We start from the raw sequence: 22681 nt of genomic DNA, 5'->3' as shown, positions 1-22681 counted from the left end.
GTAAACAGGCCGAGCTAAATTGAACCATCTTTTCACAGTTTGAGGCTAGATTTAGACAAAATAAAAACATATCCAGGCTTAATCCCTTACCTTGGTTTTGTGCAATAGCCCCAACTTGTAAACGTGGGTGGTGTCTCTGAAACACTGAGCGGGTCGACAGCTTTTGTTGGGTTGCACAGTGTTCAGGAACATATTTCCTGCACACCCAACTCACCTTTTTAACACCTGACCCATTTTCATGCCCGATTAATTTCGTCACAACGAATCGCATGGTTAAAAAATAAAAAGTTTATTGAAAGTCAAGTCAAGTTTTGGAAAAAAAAAAAAAAAAAGTTTAAATGACAGTAATGGGAAATGTATCGTGACTACTTGGCGTGGTGTCCATGGGTTCAGCCATCTCTTGCACTGAAACACAAACGGGGACACTTTAGAACAAGGGTTTGAATATGACGAGACCACACCAAGAGAAGTACAAGATAAAAACGAGCTGCAGTTTAAATTGGCCACTTCATGCCGCCAAAGCTACATGTAGCTGTATTTCTTGTTTGTCTCCTTTCATACTTTCTCTTTTCGTCTGTCTTTTACCCTTAATTTTTGTCTATGTATCTCTCTTCACTCTTTCTCTACATAAATTTTCTTTCCATCGCTCATTCCTCTTTTTGTCTGTCCCTCTTTCTCTCAGTCTGTTTTTTCATCTCTTTCCCTTTTCCTAATTCCCCTGCTCACTCTGGCTCATCTTCTTTTCTCTTTCTCTCCTCTCCCAATTTCTCATGTTGCTCTTGCTCTCTCGTTTCCTCTATTTTTACTCACAGGGCCATGGTATACATTTAATTGAGCATTAGGGACAAAGATCAGCCAAAACATCGTTGTACAAGATGAGGTACCGTGAGTAAAAATAGTGGGATGATGAGATCAAATCAAATGCCTTTTCCTATTTCATCTAGATCCCTAGTGGTCTAGTAATCAGACAGTAGTTATGCTTATTATTATTGTTATAATTATTCATGTTATTATAGGGGCCAGAATGCAAGCCAAACCTCAAACCGGCCCGTGGTAGCAGACCACTATGGTCATTTTTTTTCAAGTCACGTCATTTTTATTTGTATAGCCATTAATCACAAAGAGTCTCACTGTCTGTCGCTCTGTGAGTAAATAGGTGCGGCATTGTGTTTGTGAGGTCTAGTATCGTATCACTCAATAAGGGGAATCACAACCATTAAAAAGGGGAACAATTGTCCGCAGGTGACAAGTATGCAGAAATATTTACCTGTGGTGAGGTCTACGAGGGTCTCTGGGGGGAGAAGGATGCCCATGGCCTTCCTGATGGCCCCAACGCTGCTGATGTCACACGGCGCCACTCGACCGGTCAGCTCGGCCAGGTTGGCTGTCACCCTCTCAGCTGCCGAGGCATCAAAAACATTTCAGCTTATAGTCTAGAACAGGGGGTCCCCTATGTGGCGGACACCAAGTAGCCCCATAACAACACCTGAGTAGCCAGCGGACTGGTAGTTAAAATAGCTTACCTGCGTTGGGTGATTGTGATTCTTTTAGGAATTTGGATTGCTAACTAGAAAGATGCTTTAGTGCAGGAGTCGGGGACCTATGAATCACGAGCCAATTATGGCTCTTTTCATGTGTACATTTTGGTCAGATCAAATTATACTCATGCAAATCTCATCTATAACATTCCAGCGCAGTCGAATCGAATGTACGCATAGCCGACATAGTGCCAATCGTGTATAAAAAAAAAAAAAAAAAAGCACAGTCCCCACTAGTTTCCAGTCAAGGAGTCGCACCAACAGACCCTGTTCTGGCTGTATACCGGTATGAAAGCTCATTAAACAATTTAGGTTCAATGCTAAGCCATTTGATGTTGACAACCCATAGAACAAACTGTAAACACCCAGAAATGCCAACTGTGCACAGATAATTTTGATTTGTTGAGCGAGGGGTGGGCGGAGCTATGCACAAAACGCACTTCTGTCTGCACCAAAGTTAAATACGCCAGTATCCCCCTTTGCTGTATTTTGTGACAGTTTTAGAAAAGGACTCTGCTTGTCCCGATACTTGTGGAAAAAATGAAAGTCAACATGAGCCTTAACGATCTTGAGTGATTGAGGGAGGGAGACGAGTTAAAATCGGTATATTTGTCGATAAGGCACACGAGCTCTGGCATTATTCTTATTTCTCAAATATTAACAAATCATCTAATGTCAAATGCGCTGAAAATGTTGACATTGTCTAAAGAGTAGGGTTGGTAGTTGCTGAAATTTGTTGTAAACTATAATTGGTATGACCCAAATAAATAAATAAATACATTTTGCTGTTATGGCTCTTTGGGTCAAAAAGGCCCCAGACCCCTGCTTTAGTGGTTGACTGAGCTACTTTAACCAGACTTTCATTAATTACAACCTTGTAATAACATAATTACATGTTCTTTTAGAAATGCATATCAAACGAGTTGACCTTTGGACTAATCAAAGACGACCATAATAATAATAGCTCAGAGCTGCAAAAATGTCAGTGACCCCAAGTAAGAGTTACAATAATATGAATATTTTTATATATATTTTTTCTTTATATACCTAGGTCCAGTTCTTTGGGGGTTGGCGCCAACAGGCAAATCATGTTGGGTGGCTGTTTAGTACTCAGACGCTCCTTCTGCACCTCCTGCAATTCGCGCAGGAGCTGCGTGGTCTGGTCCAGTTTTTGCTGCACGTCTGCTACCACGACAACACGCAATCGATTATTATTGATCTCGGTACAGAACATCATGTCTGCTGGACAAATGTTTCCTTTACCTCCCGCTTCATTAACTGCCGTCTCCATTTTACTGCAGCCCAAATCTTGACAATCCTAAAAGGGGAGAGAGTAAGAAAGAAAGAGGAGGAAAGAAGTCATTTCATGATGAAGAAATACTGAAGGAACATGAAAAAAGATTCTTTTGAAGCTAGTGACTCAAATCAAGGGAAAACATTTCAGGAATTTCTTAGAAACTCATGGCAGCGCATCAAACAATTGCTTGCAGTTTTAAACCCTAAAGCCAGGTGCCATTCGCTAAGGAGCCACTGTAGCATTAAGGTTAATGTTGGGCCTAAAAAGCAGCCACTGTAGCTTTAAGGTTAACGTTGGGCCTAAAAAAAATAAAATGAAATCCAGCCGGAACCAACCCAGCCCATGCCTGACCGATGAACTTGATTTGAGGGACCGAGTTTAGGCAAACCTGAATTTTCATATTTCATTTGAGAAGACTCGGGAGGAGGAGGTGTAATTTTGGCACACTCCGCCCCCTTGCTGTACGTCCGCTTCTCTTGTCTACAGTGTCGTCACCAAGCGTGCCGGGCCGGGCTGAGCTGCGCCAGGGGGGATGGACTGCATTGCATAGATCCTCCACAACGACCCCCCAAAAAAAAAGCTAAAAATGATGGGACCCGAACGTAATGATTGACATTATGGGCCGGCTGGCTCTAGCCGGGCCGGGCTTAGAATGCTACCTCTAAGCCAGTGTTTTTCATCCTTTTTTGAGCCAGGGCATGTTTTCTACGTTTTGTGGCACCCCACTAACCAAAAATGTTATAAAATGAACAGTATTGTTTAATTACAATACCCCCAGTTTTTGCAGGACAGACACTTGACAATGACATAATATTTGCAGAAAATGATTCATAAATGTTTTATAAAATTTCAAAAAGTGACATTGGATAATTTCTCACGGCACACCTGACCATCTCTCGTGGCACAGTGGTTGAAAATCACTGCTCTAAGCTGTATTTGCTCACTACAAATAATCAACCGGAGAACATAGAGGAAACCCATACTGCTGTTATTTTACTTAAGTCACAAATGTTCTGTTTAAGGCAATACAATAAAATACAAAATAAAAACACCTGAGTGTCTTTGCAGATGTTTAAAAAAGATGTATCTCATTACTTTTAGATGTATGAAATAAAATAAAAATATAAAAACAGAAAGACTCATTTAAATTAGTGCTTGCGTGCTATTTTTGTCACTTTCCAGTCTGCATGAGTTTCACCGGGTTAAATAAACAGTAGTGGAAATTAATTGTTAACAAATGCAGTTGAAAAACACTGCCAGAGATTAAATCTTAATTTAAAAAAAGGGTAAAAGTACATTCCTGAATCATAATTTAATTGTAAGCCCTTCGGAAAGAACCCTCCAGATGAGAGATGTTCCTGTAGACCAGGGGTGTCAAACTCAAACTCACAGTGGGCCAAAATTAAGCAGAGAAGTGAAGACAAGGGCTGAAGTCGATATTTATTGAAAAATTAATTGCAACTGATATGCAAATGATAATGTAATTCGATAAAAATCCAAAATTTCAACTACTGACAGACCATGCTTTGCAGTAGAAAAAATGCATGAGAAACAAATATATTCAAGGTCAGTTTGCTAAGCTCTGATCTACTCTGCACATTGGCCTAAGTCAGATACCTGGCATCTTTTCTTCTCAAAATACTAGCAAAGCATTGTGGGATTTGTAGTATCAGCGGCACAGTATATACCACAGGCCAGCTGTAATGCACATTTGATATGATCTGGCGGGCCAATTATAATCACACTGCGGGCCAAATTTGGCCCCCGGGCCCGAGTTTGACGCATATGCTGTACACTGTACAACCCAACGAAATATTGATATGTTTATAATCTTTGCTGAATTCAGCCTCAAGTCGCTTGCACAAAAGCAGGTCAAATTGTGCTCAGCTCAGTTTCTGGGGTAAATTATTCTCTACAGCTAGTTTGCGCCTAAACAGGCTAACTACTAGGCTAAGATTATCCCCATAGACACATCTGGCACTTCTATTGTCTCGCGTGTGTAAAATTAATTGGTTCTATAATCCTCCCCCAAGCCCTTTAAATCATTTTCTCCTTGGATCCGTCACATTCATTCCTCCATTAATGTACTAGTTTGGCCCACTGAGAATGTTTTTTCACCCCAGGCTAAAATGAATTTTGACACCCTAACAATGCCACGTACAAACGTGTCTTTTCCTTAACATGTCAGTCAAGATCTGCTGACGGCGGCAATACCCGCTTGGACAAGATTTTGCGAGCGAGCAAGCCTGCAGCACGATACGTATACAACTGGAGGGAGGCCAAGAATGACAAACAAGACCAAATTTCGTGTTCGCGTGTGTCGCCGCCAAAAGGGGCCATTCAGCAGGCGGCGAATGAAAACACCAAAGTCCCCCCGTGGTCTCGGCTGTTTTTTTCAATAGGTTTCCATTTGGATCACAGTGTGCGGCCGCCATGTTGACACAGCTGCTAGGAGGACATGTGCTTTGATTCGCCCCCCCTCCCACCGTAACTTTCACTGACATTTTGCGCTGGAATGCAAGGGTCGGGAAACAGGTGCACGGACCTTCTGAAGACACACACAGAAAATTGACTCACCTCTGCCTCTGCTTTGCCTTGTGAAGGGTTGTCCACCTGCTAATCATACAATCACAATCAAGTTTTTGTTGTGTAATAGTAGTTTGGGAAAAAAAATATTACCACAGCCCCCTTTACATTCCAATTAATGGTCCCTGTATTTAATCTACATTTGGGCAACCCCAGTAAGACGGCCATACTGAATGAGTGGATGTTCACCTCATTATTAATGTGATTGACATTCGAAATATGGAGATCGAAGCTATAGTTTGGCGTTAAACGTTGCGAACTGAATTATGAATACGGGCAAGCCAACAGGCTGAGTGACTGATAGCCACACTTTTATTACTTGACTAACCCCCCTCTCCCTACCTGGCCACTGGTTGGCCTGTTGCATCCAGCCTGCCAGGCCGAAGAGAGGGCGACTAAGAATTTTGGAATGCCAGATCTATCCGCCCACCTTCTGTGAGAAACTAAAAAAAGATATAGGCAAACATGAAGCGCAACGCTTACACATTCCTCTTTTTTTTTTTTTTTTTTTTTTGGATCATCCCACAAAATTAGTGCAGACCAGTGACGACATCAAACTGCGTCTAGTGGAACCATCCAATATGGCCAACTGTTTGTGTCTGGGGTGTGTGTGAAATTGAGCAAAAAGTATCTATGCACTGTCAGGGCCTGCAATGTGATATTAATTTGTTTACGAATACTAATTGAATAATTCCAAATTGTCATTCAGTTTACTTTCATTGCTTTTCCCCTGGTTCTGCTGCTCCCAGATATGTGCTTTGTATGGTGTAGTGGAAAGTGTAATGGTAGTCTATGCAGCCATTTGAGATTTCTTGTGATTAATGGCTATACAAATAAACATGACTTGACTTTCATATTTAAGCATATAACCCATCACATTTTATCCATTACTTGTTGTCAGGTTCTGATATCTACGCAGAGGCTTTCACAATCGGCTCTGTAGATCCTGAGGCACAAAATTAGTTAAGATGCGGCTTTTAGTTTAGCCAATCAGATCCCATGTTGTCCAGCCACCCCCCGCTAGCTGGCCTTGAGAAACGCCAGCGGCTACACAAACTATGATTAGCTAGGGGCAGTAACAAAAGTATCACGAAGAAATCATGAAGGAAAAAAAAAATCCCTGTGTCCACTACTTCTTCTAGATAGAACCAAAACGCACAGAGAATCTGTACGCAGAGTACCGTATTTTCCGCACTATAAGGCGCACATAAAATCTGATTTTTTTTTTTTTAAAGCTGACTATGCGCCTTATAATCCGGTGCGCCTTATGTATGGATCAATATTGAATTGCAAGGTCTCGCAACTAAGAGAAGCAGCCACCGACTGCATTTTTCGCGTAGAAGAAGTGCGCTGTGCATACTGGGAAATATTAAACAACGATTATCTTTTATTTGTGCATTTGTATAAAGACCCTGAAATGGCTCCTATTAAGAGACACGCTTATAACGCAGAGTTTAAACTCAAGGCGATCAGTCACGCAGTAGAACACGGAAATAGAGCAGCAACAAGTGGAGGAAGCATGAGGATAAGCTGCGCCAAGTAAGGAAGACTAAACAAAGTTTCTGTGGCAATAAAAGCGAGATGGCAACAGTTAGAGGACACACTTGAACAGTGGGTTGTTGAACAAAGACCAACAAGTAGAAGTGTCAGTACAATAACTATTCGAATAAAGGCAACAGCGCTGGCACGGGAACTTAACATCAAAGAATTCAGAGGTGGTCCTACTTGGTGTGTGTTTACGTTTTACATTTTACAGTTATTATGTTATTGCTTTATTGTTCTTCTTTTGCACTTGTATGTTTTTGCACATTACGAGTGTCACACCATATTGCGATTGCACTAACGTTTAATTTACCATAACAGTATCAGACGGTTTTTTGCGTGTTGACTAAATGGAGGCAAAGTAAAATGTTATGCCTTGCTGTTGTTCAAAGATGTTAAAGTAGTGTCACGAAAATGTTTTACCTCAGAGAAAATAATAAAACAGCTGTTTATTCATTTTGGGAGTGAATGAAGATTGTGGAAAGCTTGTTTGTTATCTATTAATAAAGTTTGACTGACCTATCTGACTGTTTTGTTGACATTCCCTTTAGCGCGGCACCATCTTAAGGTTGCATAACGTAACTACATCCTCTACTGTAGCCATGTCAAGTTAAGTCACATTTAGTTATATAGCCCTTAATCACAAAAATGTCTCGAAGGACTGCACAGGATTACAATTACAAAATTGCACAATTACCTGATCTTAAACCAGCATGCACTTATAGCGCCTTATAATGCGGTGCGCCTCATGTATGGAAAAAGTTTAAAAATATATCATTCATTGAAGCTGCGCCTTATAACACGGTGCGCCTTATAGCGCGGAAAATACGGTAATTGAAATCTTTTAGAGGAAAGAAGGGAGGATGGGTTTTGTGCACAAATGAAAATAATTTTTGGTCAATAAATTGTGGCTATATTGCTAAATAACTTAACAATTGTGTGAGGTTATTGTTGATGCTTTTCTATATGCCGCAGCTGTAGCTGCAGTAAATGTTTTATAGTCATAATAGAGTTAAGGGTTAGATTGATTCAGGTGTAGCACTTCTGAAGGCCTAGTTATGAAATACAGGGCCTGCCACTGCAACACACACCTACACAAAAGTATCGATTTCTTTAAAAAATAAATAAATAAATAAATAAAACAAAATCCTTACTGGTTCGTTGTCCTTTAGCTTTTTCGAATGCTCGCCATTGGTCATGGCGTCCAGAAGGTTGTCGGCCATCTTGTAGACGTACTCTTCGGACTTGGACAGGAACTCTGACAAGCTGCCAAACCACCCGCATGGATTTTGTGTTATTTAACAGTACAAAAACAAAGTCGAACTTTCTTACTGTCGAAGTTCATGATTTTGACAAATTGATTTGGTCAGTATCAAACAAATTGAGATATTTGTTATAGCTAAGTTAAAAATCTAGCTTCAGCTCAGTCACATACTTAGAACTCATTAGCCTAACATGTTTAATTGCATTTGTTAGAGAGTCTGAACAATTTTTTATTAACAATCCTGTCAGAAATAAGTATAAGAATAAAAGTTGATTCAGGTTTGACTATACCTTTTAAGTTATAATTGCAGCTAAAGCAGCTTTGAATCCGAAACAAAGAGAAAAATCAAAATTTAAGTTTTATCTCGAGAGTCAAAACAGCGTTAAATCTTCAACTAATGAATGAAAGCAGCTTTAAAGCTTTAATGCATGAGTTAAAGCAGTTCTGAATTTAACTCTTGAGCTCAAGCTGTTTAAGCTCAAACTCATGAATAAAAGCTATTCGAAAGCTTGATTCCATGAGTCAAATCTATTTTGAAGCATTAACTCTAGAGCTAAAACCATTTTGAAGCTTTAGTTCATGAGTAAAGCAGTTTGAGGGTTTAACACATGAGTTAAGGCAGTTCTGAAAATATTTCAGAAGTTAAAGCTGTTTTGAATCTTAAACTCATGAGTCAAAGCCGTTTACCAGCTTTAATGCATGAGTTAAAGCTTTTCTGAAGCATTTACTCTTTAGCTTAAATCATTTTGAAGCTTTAACATGCTTTAAAGCTTTAATTTCTAAGTTAAGGCAGCATTAAAGCTTTAACTATCGAGCTAAATCAACTTTAAGGCTTTAACTCGAGTTTAAAATTGACATTGACCTTATATTCAGGAATCAGCACTCGCGATGGTCGCCAGTTGTGACCCTTTTCACTAATAAGACTAGAATTGGCATTGATAATTACAAAAGAATTGTGTATTTGACCTGGTATGGTGTGAATAGACGACCCTACTATTATTATCATGTACATTATCTTCATAAAGAACAATCATGTTTTACCAGTTTAAAAAGTTGCCATACATGTACATTGTGGATGACAAAATTAACCCCTTAACGTTCCTGTAATGTTCGACTATAATCCCAATCTAAAAAGCACCCAAAGTAAATTGAGTGCTGTTCATGAACCATTTGGAGAATATGGACGATTTTGGTCTCTTTTGAAAGGTAAGACTGAAGTTGTGTCCCAAACTTAAAATAATGCTTGCAGATGTGTGTCAATATTTTTGAGACAAATTCCTCTCCATGTAGATGTTAGGTAAATAATGTAGCTTACATTTTAAATTGCAGGAAGTTCTTCCCATTACAATTTACCAGAGGAAAACCTTAATTGTTATGCATTGTCCATAATAAATGCACATAATTGATGGGTAAACTTTGCACGAATTCACGTGTCATAGTGGCCTGTTTAGGTGTAGCATGCACCTGTCCTCATGGGCGTGACCAGTAGAGGGCAATGACTCTTCATAGAGCAGTGCCATACAAACTAATGCCATCTGCAGTTAATCACGAGAGAGGAAGAAATGCAATGGCAAAGCGAAGCCACCAGATAGCAGTGTCTGCGTCCTTTTTAAGCAGGCTTGTTGTGAAAAATGGCAACAAAATTCAAGCAATTTTCTATCCTTGAAAACATGACATCAAAATTTGCAATTTTCAATGATGTTAAGCTCCCATATTAACCTTGCCAACATTAACTAATACCAAGTCAACGTCAAGTCGTCTCACCCAGACGGTTTGTCACAGTCAAAGAAGCACAAACTGACCTGTCAGAGCCCTGCAGGCTGGACTCGTCCCCATAGAAGCTGTAGATGAGGTCTGAGTCTTCCTTGCTTACGTTGGAGAAGCTGGAGTCGTAAGCGGGGGCGTAGGACGCAAAGGGCCCGTAGTTCATGTAAGTCACTGTAACGAGGAAGAAACGGTCAGCAGATAAAAGCTCTCTTGGCCAGTGAATATTTTGAAAGCTACCTGGAGTGATGTAATTCCTCTTGTCCTCTCTGAAACCTTGGAGGCAGTTGACGCCGCTCTGCAGGCGGGTGGCCATCATGCCCAGCTTGACGGAGCAGTAACCAGCCTCTGTGGAAGCGATCACATAAGCCGTCTGCAAAATTTGTGGCTTTAAAGGTAATTCCAAATTTGGAAACATGCAGAATGTGTGGAAATATTACTTGTTTTTTTACATAAAATCCAAATATATTTCAACTGCATTTTATAATTAATAATTACTTTCCTAGATCATGCATTTTGAAGACCGCATATCTTGTCTTTGTCATCCTGAGAACACCAGCACTCTGGTATGCAAGTCGCCATTTTGTTTTACATGTTAATAGGTCGAAAGAATTGTTTTCAGCGAATCATTGGTTGTTTTTACGGATAATGCCTAAGCATAGCGTCACAAGTGGAGGTAGTAATGATTCAACGAAAGACGAACAGCAAAAAAGGGTCTAACTGGGGAAAAAAAAACACACGGAGAGCCACAATAGGGGGATCCATCAACGGAAGACGGTGCAGTACGAGCGGAAAAATGCCACCAAAAACATGCAGTGATCAGCCAGGCCAACTATGAACCAACAACAAAAAGCAGCGAAGGTGGCAGCGGAAGCCACCAACAACAAAAAGCAGTGAAGGTGGCAGCAGAAGCCATAGCGGCCGGGAATAAGCAAACCAAACAACACTGCATAACCGGCGTTAACGCCAAACAACACACGGCGAGCAGCCAACGAGCGCCAACCATGAGCAAACAAAACAGAAAATACTTCAGCAACCCCGACGCAAGCGGGGAGCTAACCGGACAAAATTAAAGCATCCGCGACACACGAGGCGAAATTCACTAACGAAGAACCACAATCCCCTACCTCAAGCAGAAATAAGCTGTGTGCAATCACTGTTTACGACAATCTCTGTCGGTTTCAGAGCTCGCCTCATATGTTGTGGTTGTTTGAAACTGTTGTGTTCCTTCATTGACTTCCCAGCTCAAACAAGCCAAATGGGTCAACTTTGGGACTAAATATCTTGAGTCCCCGCAGTGTTTCCTAGACCATAGGAGGATTCTGGCGGGCCAGGGTTTAATTGGCCCCGCCAGATTCCGATAAATTTGTATTGTTAAAGCGCACACTTGGTTTTGTCTGGCCCCGCCAGCACTGTGATTAGACGACTGTGTAAAAGGTGACATTTACAAACATTTGGTTGTTCCCAAGTTGCGCAGCTTGTTTCTTTCTCACCCAGCGCCAACAGCAAATCCATAAATTTATACCTGGTTTGTGACTGACAGGCACACTTTTAGCAACTTTCCCTACCTCGCCTGCTATTTATTTTTAGTCTAGTTAGATCACGGGCTGATTTTTGCATTAAACTCCTGTCTTGTTTACCATGCTTTATGCGAATGATTTGTTATATGTCATAACAGGTGTATTTTTGGTTCAATAGTCAATTTTGCTCAAAATGGACCAGATCAATGTGTTTGAATTCGAAATGTACACATTTTTCTTCCAGAGGAGCATGCCCTCGGACCCTGTAGACTGTAAGACTGTGGTGGGTGGACAAAATTCTATGGGAAACACTACCCCAGGCACTTGGAATATTTTGCAACACATTTGCATAATTGTATAGAGGAACACTACATGTTCTGTCCCAAATTCTAGAAAAAAAATCAGTTTGAGGAAGACCTATGGGTTTACCTCCTGACACCGGATCCGCCGGGTTGACAAAGGCAAGTGTGGTTGAGCCATCAGATTGTTTCTGCCTGGTAAACTCCAACTTTGAAGGAAAAACGGAAAGTATTGAAGCTGACCTCCACTGAGGCAATATCGATCTTGCAAGACATGTTTGCTTACATCGCATTGCAGCATTCGGTTGGAAAGTTTCCCTCCGGACTCCTTGATGACCCTGCAGATTTCCTCCAGCTCCTTCTGGGCCTCTTCTTCCTTAATGTCCTTGTCATGTCTGCCAAAAAAAACAAAGTCAACAAATATAGAGGCTTTGGTTTTCTGTTCCATCTTTCAGTCTGCTTTGATGGTATTTGCATTATTGAGACATATTTTGACGTCACATATCAAGAACTTTGCTTTCAAGCTAGAATACTTACGAGTAGCTCGCTAACTTGTACCATCCTTTCATCTGACCACATGTTAAAATGTGTCACATATAAACAAGAGCTATTTCTAGAGTTGAATGACAACAATTTAGTATGCAAACAGGTAGCATGCTAGCAATGTGATGTTTATGGGTGAAGGTTAGTAAGCCACACTGCACAAACTAATAAATTAATGCATACATAAATAAATCCCTCTTTGGCAGATCATAAAATCAAATTAGCAAAATGATCTGCTAATGCAATGGGACAATATTTAATTAAAAAAAATATTACTGTAGGAAATAAATTTTAAAAAAAAAAATCACAAATGGTATTAGTCACCCGTGATATAAGATTTATTTTTGCATTTCTATTTTTTGAAAAGGAAATGAGAAAACTAAGTCTTGAAATGCGCAAAATATTTGGGTTACTTCTTACGAATCTGGCCACCTGCCGTTTGGATAGCTATTTGACGTCACACGTGTTTTTAAAAGGAGTCAGAATGACAAAAACGCGCACAGAGACGTCACGGAACAAGATCGGACAGGCTGAAAAACATTCCTGGAGTTCTCAGCCTGCGGCTCCACGTCACAGCTTTCAAACATGGTACAAAAGCAAAAAAAAAACAACAACAACAATTGATGGCAGATGCTGACACTTGTGACCTAACGGAAGAGAAAATAAAGCATAAGAATAAAAACCTGGGCGTGCTGGGTGTCTGCGAGCACTCGCTGCCCTCTGTGCTGGCTTCTCTTTTGGTCAGCAAGCTGGCCAGCCCTTGCCCCTGATACTTCCTGGCGGCCTTGTCAGACGGCCCCAGACGGGACATGAACTCAATGCTCTGCTTCAGGGTATCCAAACGCTCCTGTATGTGGAGACAGTGGTCGCCAAATTCAAGCACTTTTTAAGAACCTTCAAAGTCAATTTTCCAATTTCTTCAGTAACGATAAAAGAAAAAAATCTGGTGTGAGACATGTATTTTGCAGAGCCGCAAATATATCTGCAATGTACAGTAGTGTCACAAAAGTGATTACACCCCTTACATATCTGCAGGGATTTCATTAGAATGTTTAATAAAACAAGACTGAAGAAACATTGCTTTGACACAATAAAAACAAGTATGTAATCAAAGACCATGGCTTATTGGAAAGATATCCTCTGTTCTGATGAGACAAAGATGAATTTGTTTTGGATCAGATTGTATGAAACATATGTGGCAGCAACCAGGTGAGGAGTACAAACATGTTTGTTTCAGGAATGAGTTATGAGCAGACTTGTTAAGAAACATTGCAACAATTTCAAGCATTTACAAGTACTTCACCCGAAATTCAAGCACTTTTCCCTTAAAACACAACAATAAAATTCAAGCATTTTCAAAAATGTCAAGCACCCGTACAAACTCTGTGGTTTGCAACCCTTTCAGTACCACCGACCAGTTCATTGTCTCACAATATTTTCACGGCTAGGCCCAAGTGTGGCATTAAACATGTTTGTGCTTTTTGTAAAATAACAACATTTATACAAGCACCTCTAAACACAAGTTTTGTTTCAAATAAAAATCAATCTCGCTATACAAAGGAAAATCCAGTTCACGAGCAGTCCCAGAGGCTACCATTAGAGACAGTTCATTGCTTGTGACCACTTACCTGCAGCTGTGGCTGCAACTAACAATTTTAATTCTGAACAAATCGGTCGATTATTTTATTGATAAATCAGATTTGAAAAAAAAAACCCACATCTAAACCAATTATATGCGTTAACCTAAAAATACGTTTTTAGAAGCATGGTCCCGGAGTGCCAAAACGTAAAAATACAAAGGGTTTGGCGCTGCTCATTAGTATAATCCGTATGATAGATCACCATTGGATGGCAGGAGTGGCTTTGATCAGATCTTTGTACATACATTAAGAAAGTCCAACTTCCTAGTATTGCTTCCTGTATCCAGCGAATGAGTGTGTGTAGACGGCTCAATATGGCGAATAGGTGTAGTAAAGCAGTGTGGTGAGAGTCGCGAGATATGGAAGAAAAGTAATAGGCAGCATACTAATATATATATATAGATAATTCCTTCTCTAACCAGTCCCATCAAAACTTGTTTATTACGATCTTATCAATTTCTTTAACTCGCGGAGCATCTTTGCGTTCGATCACGGACATCTTTCTTTAAACACCCGGCAAAAACGTGTGAGAAATGAACAATGGCATACTCCTATGCCTTTATAACAAGCGCGTTTATTGGTCAACACGGAGACTTCAACCAATCGCAAGTAAGTTTCATTTCAGTTACGGAAACACTAAAATGGAATGCTGTAGAGACAAAATCGGATTTTTTACCACTTAAAAAATCGAAAATTTTTAAATTTTATTTTTGGAGATAAAAAAAGCGGAATTCCGCGAATTAGCGGAAAAATCACATCCCTGTATCATCGCCTGGACAGAGAAGCATGAAGTTTTGTGCACATCAAAAGGCAGGCGGTCGCCCAAAGGAACGCGATCGCCATGGTGATCGAAAGTTCATGCATCATTTCAGTGTTCTCGAAATAAATGGTGTAATTGTGGCCTGTGTAGTCCTTTCAGACATTTTGTGGTTAAAGGTGCTACAAATAAATGTAACTTGACTTGACAGTTGCACCACTCGACAAGCAACTGCATCCGCCTGGGCGAATCAAACTAATTTTAATTCAAGCATACCACCTCAGAGCCTCGGTTCAAGTTCAGTCCTACATCTAGTAGTGTCAGTAAAACAACAATAAAAATAATGTAACTGATTTTTCTTTCTGTGTGACCCAGTAACAAACTACCTACGACCCAATACGGGTCTGCGGCCTGATGGTTGGCGACCACTTGGTAGAGGGACAGTGTGACCCTGAAAGGCTATTTACTGCAACCGTGTGGTGCATCAGGGTAGTGTACCTTGCTGAGGATCTTCATCCCTGATTGCAGTAGCTTGCGAGCCGCTTTGTGGTAGATGGTTTCGGGTTTGTTGTACTTCATGGCGTTCTCGCACATTGTCCTGAAATCGGCCTAGAACAAGGGCGTCAAACACATTTAGCTCAGGGGCCACATGGTAGAAAAAAAACATGAAGATTCAGGGATGTAAGATTTGATAATAAAATGATTATTATGGGGTTTTTTTGCCCTCAATGTTTTTCTCTCTCCAAGATTTAATCTCATGGAGTGTTTATCAACAGTCCATTGGTTAAAAAAATAAAAAAGCATAACAGCAATTAATTTCATTTGAACTACTGTTTATTAAACTCATGCAGACTGGAGCACGCACGCACGCACGCACGCACACACGCACGCACACACGCACACACACACACACTAATTTTAATGATTCATTCATGATTTAACAGCAGTTATTTTTATTTGTTCAAGAAAATGTTTACCTGCACATGGGAACTTCACTGTTTCATTTCATATTTTTAATAGAAAGGAGCTAAAGCTTTGTTAATCATTTGCAAAGACACCTAGGGGCTATTTAATTAAATTGTGTATTCTTTATATTGCCTTAAAGAGCGCATATGTGACTTTTATTTTATCAAAATAACATTGGCATGGGTTTCCTCAAAGTTCCTTGGTTGACTATTGGTAGGAAGCAATTAGTTTAGGGGAGTGGCGCCCGAGCTTGGGCAACCTTTAGTGGACATATTTAAAACTGCAAGTCATTGTTTGCAGCTAATTTCTCTTTTGTGCTTCTCTCAGTGTTGTCTCGTTGGGCTTAGGATTTTTCTAATTGTTGGATAAAGTAAAAGCTGCAGTGTTAAGACTTTGATAAACGACACATTGCTATGTTTCCGTTATACTTGGATTTTTTCCCCTGGAAAATTTAGCAGAGTAAGATAATTACAAAAACAATTGTAATTGTGACAGTGACACTAAAAATTTAAGTAATTGATTTTATCTTTTTACTGTGTGTGTTTTTATCAGTGCTCACCAACGCGGAGCCCACGAGCACAAGGTAGCCCTCTAAAACTCCAGAGAAGTCCGCAGACTGGTACTAAATATAGGTAACCAGTGGTAGGTAATTGCAATTTTCTAAGAAATATGATTTCTAACTGGCATGATATTTTAGTGGTTGACTAAGCGTATTTAAGCCTACTTCTGATCATTGCAACCTGGTAATAACATAATAAAACAGTCATAACATGATACGTCATTTAAGAAATACATATCGCTAATCAGTAACCGAAAAAGTAACTTTGGTTGGTGACCCCTGCTTTAAGAGCCTGCAGCTGGTGAAAAAAATTATGCAGGGAGGGTTTTAACAAAGACAAGAAAGATTGATCCCATTACTCCGATTTTAGCTAACCTACAATGGCTCCCTGTCACCGTAAGATATGATTTGAAGGTTCTGTTGGTATTATACAAAATTATGCATGGACTTGCCCCCTCATATCTATCAGATTTAAATCCCCCTTATGTTCCTGCTCGGAACCTTCGCTCGGAAAATGCTGCTGATCCCAACCTCCAAGAAGAGATCCGCAGATTCGAGAGCTTTCTCTATTCGGGCCCTGGTGCTGTGGAATGCTCTGCCTTCTGAGATCCGATTTGCAACCTCATTGGAACTGTTTGAAGCTAGGCTTAAAACACACTTAAATTCTATAGCTTATGAATGACCCATGATTTATGTTGACAATGTCTGTGTATTGCCACATCAGCTCTAGCCTGGTCATCCTGGAAAGGGGATTACTTCATATGTGGTCCCTTCTCATGGTTTCTTCATTTTCCCCATGCTGAGATTTTAAGTTTTTCCTTGCACTCAAGTAGGTTTTAGAACAGGGGGTGGTGTAATAACAGTCAGTAGTAAGTACTAGTCATTGGTCTGTGCAGCCTTTTGAGACTTCTTGTGATAAAGGGATATACAAATAAACATGACCCGACTTGTCCTGTGTATATTTGAGAATAGAATATATCAATTAAGTCTAAAACAAAAATAAAGAAAACGGAAATACTTTATGATGCCAAATAAATAAATACTCTTACCTTGAACTCATCCAAAGAAGAGTAGCATTGTTTCTTCACTTTGTCTTTCATGGTGCTGAAGTCCATGGGCTCCTGGATGAGGATTGAGTAGCCTGGTGCTACCAGGTCCGTCACGGGAAAGGAGAAAAAAGCACTGGGGTCCTTCCTATTCATCAAAATTTGCACATAGAATTATTGCTCATGATGTTACTCACACTTCATTTGTTGTTAAGTATTTTTCTCATCTTTTTTTTGTCCATCAAATCAGTAGTACCTAATTTTTCATAAGTATTCCTGCGGGGTTTTTTTGTGTGTTAATGTTCACCCCTATAAAAAAATCAATAAATGGTTACAAACAAATCAGACTTCCGTTGTACACGTAAAAATGTATGACTGTTAAGGAGTTTCTCATTTTTTCCATTTCTCTTAGTAAGCAGAGTATCCTAAAACGTTATTAAAATCCCTCAAAATTTGGTCCAAACAGAAAGAGTAAAAATAAATTATTTTGTGTGCTTGTAGTAACAGGTTACAGCTGAGTGAATTATCAATAATCCTGCGTACCTTTGGAGCTGTCTGATGAGCTGGTTCAATGCTTCTTGAAGGGGAGTTTGTTCTTTTTCTGCTAAAAGTGTAATTAAAAAGAAATCGATAAGAGTAATTTGTAAAGAGGACTTTCAATTTTTAAGACTTTTGTTTTAGGAAACCTTCCAGCTTATCCAGCTGTGATCGGATGGGAGTCATGCAGTTTTCCCGTTCTTCTTCTCCGTCTCCATCCCGACCCTTTTTCTTTTTGACAACCTACCACAAATCAATAAGTGGTAATAAGTTTAAAATTTAGTAGACAGTCGAAGTGGGGAAAGAAGACATGAATGGATTTTGAATTTAACAAGCTTGGGAAGAACAGCAGAAACTTGTTTACCCGTTTCTTCCCTTTGTCGCTCTCAGGTGTCCCACAGTTCCTCTCTTTGTCCTTCTTTTTCTTCTTCTTCTTGTCTTTGTTCTTATCACAGACGGGCGATTGGTCATCGTAAAAGGTGTCCCGGCTGGAGCTTCCCGTGGTCACCTCATTGCCAGAAACCTTTAGGACCAGCTTGAGGGGTCTTTCTGTGAATTCTGCAAGTCAAGTCAAGTCATGTTTATTTGTATAGCCTTTAATCACAAGGAGTCTCAAAGGGCAGCACAGACCAGAGATTATTGCAAAAACTATTATTACAGTATCCCCTGATCTAAAACCCACATGAGGGCAAGGAGAAACTCAAAAACCTCAACATGAGGAGAATGATGAAACCTTGAGAAGGGTCTGCACATGACATAATACCCCTTCCAGGCTGCAACGGATGTTGCAATAACAATTAATACACAGATATTGTCAACATGAAATACAGGTCATTCACAAGCTATAGAATAGAAAGGTATTTTAAGCCTAGATTTAAACAGTTCCACTGAGGTTGGAGATCGATTAGTAAATAATATATCCATAATGGCTATCTTACTATATGATAGTCGCTATTTTGAACGGTGACATGATCCGAAAATATGTGACGTAAACAACTCACAGGAGAAAACGGCGTCAGGTTTGAAGGGGCATGTCCCCCTTTGCATTTTGCAGCCAAAGTAACGCACCACTTTTGACAGTCTATAACAGCGACGGCGTAATAATGGCGTCTTAACGGTGGAAAAATAATTAGTTAGACTATCCTGTTACTGGAAAAAACACCATTACGTAACGCCGTTATTTGTAATAGTGAGTCCCAACACTGGACATAACAAACTTGAATTGTCTTTATTGTTATTGATATCCACGTTGTGAAACATAAAAGAACAATAACCAGCCACACGCGTATTATTCCCCATAATTTCACCGAAAGATAACACTGGGCCATTTAAATTAAATAATATACATATATGTTTCTCTTTACATTTAGGATAACATAAACGCGTCTAGCGATAGATGTTAGCATCAATGCTAAATCCTCAAGAAGGGTGCTTTGCGTCTGGCTATCGCGTAGTTAAACCAAACATGTTCATGATACATTGTTCATTTATTTTGTATTTATAATTCGGTTAAATACCTTCAAATTCGTGTTTGTCCGACTTGTGTTTCTTGTGTTTTTTCCCCATTGTTTGTATTTGTTTTGTCAGGTTCGTCACAACCGGAAACAGTACACCGGAACCTTTAAAAAGGTGGACCCTCGAGCGCCATCTAGAGACTTGGCCTTTGCGCTTACAAGGTTTTTTTTTAGCCAGCAGAGGGAGGACTAATCCAACACATTTTTATTTTTGATTGCCATAAATAAGAATCCGCTTGGCGTGGCAAGGAAATAGAGATTCTGAGAGTTAAATATAACGCAATAATTGAGCAGATTTCCTTACGACTGTATGTGAGTTTTGATGTAAAAAGATATATCAGTCCTCACCAGAGAGAAATGGAAACATCAATGAACTCGCTAAAGAACAAAAAGTCTTCCGGAATCAGGAACATCCCGTCAGAACTCGTTCGAAATGTTAGTGAAATAACTATAGACATATTGACAAAGGGATCTGGCAAATATGACAGTGGTCATCTACATGGACAAAATCGCTCCTAATTATGAAACCATGGTCTGAAAACATCATAGCTGAAGAAAAGGCAGGTTTCAGGGAGGAAAGGAGCACAAAGGAACAGATTTTTCTTCCGTGAACCCTATGCCAGAAGTTTTAACAATACCAGAGAAATCTCCATCACGTCTTTGTGGATTTCAAGAAGGCATTTGACAGAGTATATCAAGCCACCTGGTGGCCCAATGGAACAGAAACTATTTCAGACCATTGAAAAACTGTATGACAATATCAACAGTTTGAGACTGTTCACTGGTATCATTGAAGCATGGTTTAAAACCACAGTCAGTGTCAGATAAGGCTCCATTCTCTCTCCAACTTTATTCCATATCCTCCTGGAGAGGTTCATGACTGAAGCCCTCAACCAACATGAAGGTACAGACAGCATTGGGAGACATAACGTCAATAACCCATGTTTTACTTTCACCGAATTTGAATATCTTGGAAGTGTCATATCAGAGGAAAGATCAGAACCAGAAATCATGGCCAGGATAGCACTTGCCAGACTTAACCCCACCTGGAGGGAAAATAACATAGCAGTGAAATTAGAGATCAGATTTAGGCAAGTAAGCACTGGCTACTTCCATCTTCCTCTATGCTTGCAAGACATCGCATTTACAGTAAATCTGCAAAGGAGAAACCAGGCCATGGAGATGCGATGCTACAGGAAACTGCTTAGCTACATGACTATCTGACAAACGAAACAATAGGCAACATCATCAGAGGGCACATTGGACTCTACGAAGAACTATTGTCATCTGTGCGCAGACCAAAACTGCAGTAGTATGGTCACGTCACAAGATCATCAGGACTGGCCAAGATAATTCCCCAGGGCACAGTCCAAGGGGGCAGACGAGAGAGGAAGACCTAAAAAAACATTAAGGAATGCACTGGGGCCAACTTTGCCACAACCCAAAACAGGCCAGGAACCATCAGCAGTGGAGAAAGCTGTTCAGAATTGCGTCCTCAGTGGTGCCCCGACGACCCAGATGACTAGGAGATCCGTGAACCTTACCGAAGACCGGACACTTAAAAATGGTCATGATTTTAGTTTGTAAAGAGTGTTCCTTTCTCTCAGAAAAGTAAAAAAACATCATGCATCATGCAGTGCTTTTATGCATGCTTTTGATGATAGTCAGCTCTCAACTTTTTGACTATTTTGAACATGAATAAGAAATTCCTGCAAGGGGAGCAGGACCCCTACTTTCTCTGTCTCAGTGGACTCACAAGGGGTGGTCTTCAAAACTTCAGGAAGGCCATAAGTAATCAAAGCTTTCCAGTGCAGCCAATCTCAACCGTATGCACCAGAAAAACAACAGAGCATGAAATAATTTATTCCTTTTCATCTGAGGGTTTGAAGTCGCACCTCAGTTTTTCTCATCATATTCCTCCCGGTATGTCCTTTCTAGAAAAGTGACTTTGATGGCATGCCGTTTCCACAACACTTTGATTCAAATTCTATTATTTGGTGTAGATGTATGTCTGATCTTTGACGTGCATTGTATCAACGCCCATTCAAATGCACGGCAGAAAAATTGTAACCCATATCATTCTTGGATAAACACAGAAGAACATGGGAACAAGAACAGGGTTCAAATGGGTTGGTGCTCTTAAAAATACCTTTTAAAACAATATCCAACTTTGTATATTTGCAATTATCCTTTGTTGTTATTTCATTCCCCAACAATCGGGGGACATTTTGACACTAATCAATAGTTGTTTAAATCGACTCAAAGAGTCCAATCACAATTATAGCCAATGTTTAACACACACTTTTACGCACAACAACTGAATAAAACTAAAGATTTGTCCACTTTTTCTGAAGAATTTGAACATTATTAATCTATTAAAAACATACTGGATGTTTGATACTACATTTGTTTAGGGGCCGGTCACACAGCCGTTTGCGGCTGGATCACGGCTAAAATTTTGCGTTTTTTTTTTGCCCGTGGTTGCCCGGGATGGAAAATGCGCAAATTTGATTGTTCTATCTTCTTTATTCATTATCCATTATCCGTTAACGTTCAGTTCATAATACGCTACAAAGCCTAGGAGCCGGGACACTTACTCTCAGCCAAAGGGCCAAGCTAAGGTCCTAGCCCTAAAGCCTTGCAGCGATCATTGCGAATGCACCGTTCCCAGAGGTACTGCAATACCGGGCCGATGCGTGGAGTGGACGGAGCAAGCTCTTATTCCATCTCCGAAATGCAAAAATCAAAGATCATGGCAAGGGGTACGCCCAAAAGGCAAAGCTAGCCCTAAAGCCTGGCCAAGCTAAGGTCCTAGCCCTAAAGCCTTGCAGCGATCATTGCGAATGCACCGTTCCCGGAGGTACTGCAATACCGGGCCGATGCGTGGAGTGGACGGAGCAAGCTTTTATTCCATCTCCGAAATGCAAAAATCAAAGATCATGGCAAGAGGTACGCCCAAAAGGCAAAGCTAGCCCTAAAGCCTGGCCAAGCTAAGGAACTAGCATCAAAGCCTTGCTCTTACTCTCAACCAAAAGGCCAAGCTAAGGTCCCAGATTCAAAGTCTTGCTGCGAATGCACCGGAAGATTTATTCGAAATGAAGAGAAACTACGCTGACGGGGATCCATGTTCACTCCCTTGACGTCACGAGCACAAATGACGTGTGCTCGGCATTCGCGCTGTTTATACGCGGAGAAAGGCGTTTGACTGTCACACGCGTAACACGCTAATTTCACGTAATAACACCGCGATACAGGCGCAGAACATGCTATTACCATGCTCCACCCACGATTACCCGCTGAAATTTCCCG

General features: G+C 40.3%; 1 protein-coding gene, 1 non-coding gene and 1 pseudogene across 6 annotated transcripts; all 3 read right to left on the bottom strand.

The window, feature by feature from the left end:
* Positions 1–268: 268 nt before the first annotated feature.
* Positions 269–19483, bottom strand: brd7 (bromodomain containing 7). 5 transcript variants are annotated; one of them, XM_088333923.1, is made up of 17 exons: positions 19376–19483; positions 18223–18416; positions 18008–18101; positions 17865–17925; positions 17325–17469; positions 15249–15359; positions 13037–13200; positions 12097–12205; positions 11941–12019; positions 10232–10339; positions 10030–10165; positions 8118–8229; positions 5413–5451; positions 2802–2856; positions 2586–2723; positions 1268–1399; positions 269–405 (listed from the first exon to the last, which is right to left on the bottom strand). In XM_088333923.1, exons 1-17 carry the CDS (start codon positions 19422–19424, stop codon positions 335–337), a joined length of 1797 nt encoding a protein of 598 aa, XP_088190049.1. In that variant the 5' UTR covers positions 19425–19483; the 3' UTR covers positions 269–334. The 5 variants fall into 5 exon arrangements, with proteins under 5 accessions (XP_088190049.1, XP_088190050.1, XP_088190052.1 ...); XM_088333924.1 differs by having other exon boundaries at positions 2586–2720; XM_088333926.1 differs by having other exon boundaries at positions 5413–5448.
* A 2540-nt stretch (positions 19484–22023) lies between these two features.
* Positions 22024–22207, bottom strand: LOC148367118 (U2 spliceosomal RNA). Its single transcript, XR_015850386.1, has one exon. It is a non-coding gene; the product is annotated as a U2 spliceosomal RNA (small nuclear RNA).
* A 3-nt stretch (positions 22208–22210) lies between these two features.
* Positions 22211–22420, bottom strand: LOC148367117 (U2 spliceosomal RNA; annotated as a pseudogene).
* Between the last annotated feature and the right edge of the window lie 261 nt (positions 22421–22681).

This window comes from Urocampus carinirostris, chromosome 4, assembly GCF_059441175.1.
Source record: "Urocampus carinirostris isolate Australia breed hairy pipefish chromosome 4, RoL_Ucar_1.0, whole genome shotgun sequence".
Lineage (NCBI taxonomy): Eukaryota > Metazoa > Chordata > Actinopteri > Syngnathiformes > Syngnathidae > Urocampus > Urocampus carinirostris.
The sequence above is the reverse complement of the archived record's forward strand: the minus strand, read 5'-3'. Positions and strand labels throughout refer to the sequence as shown.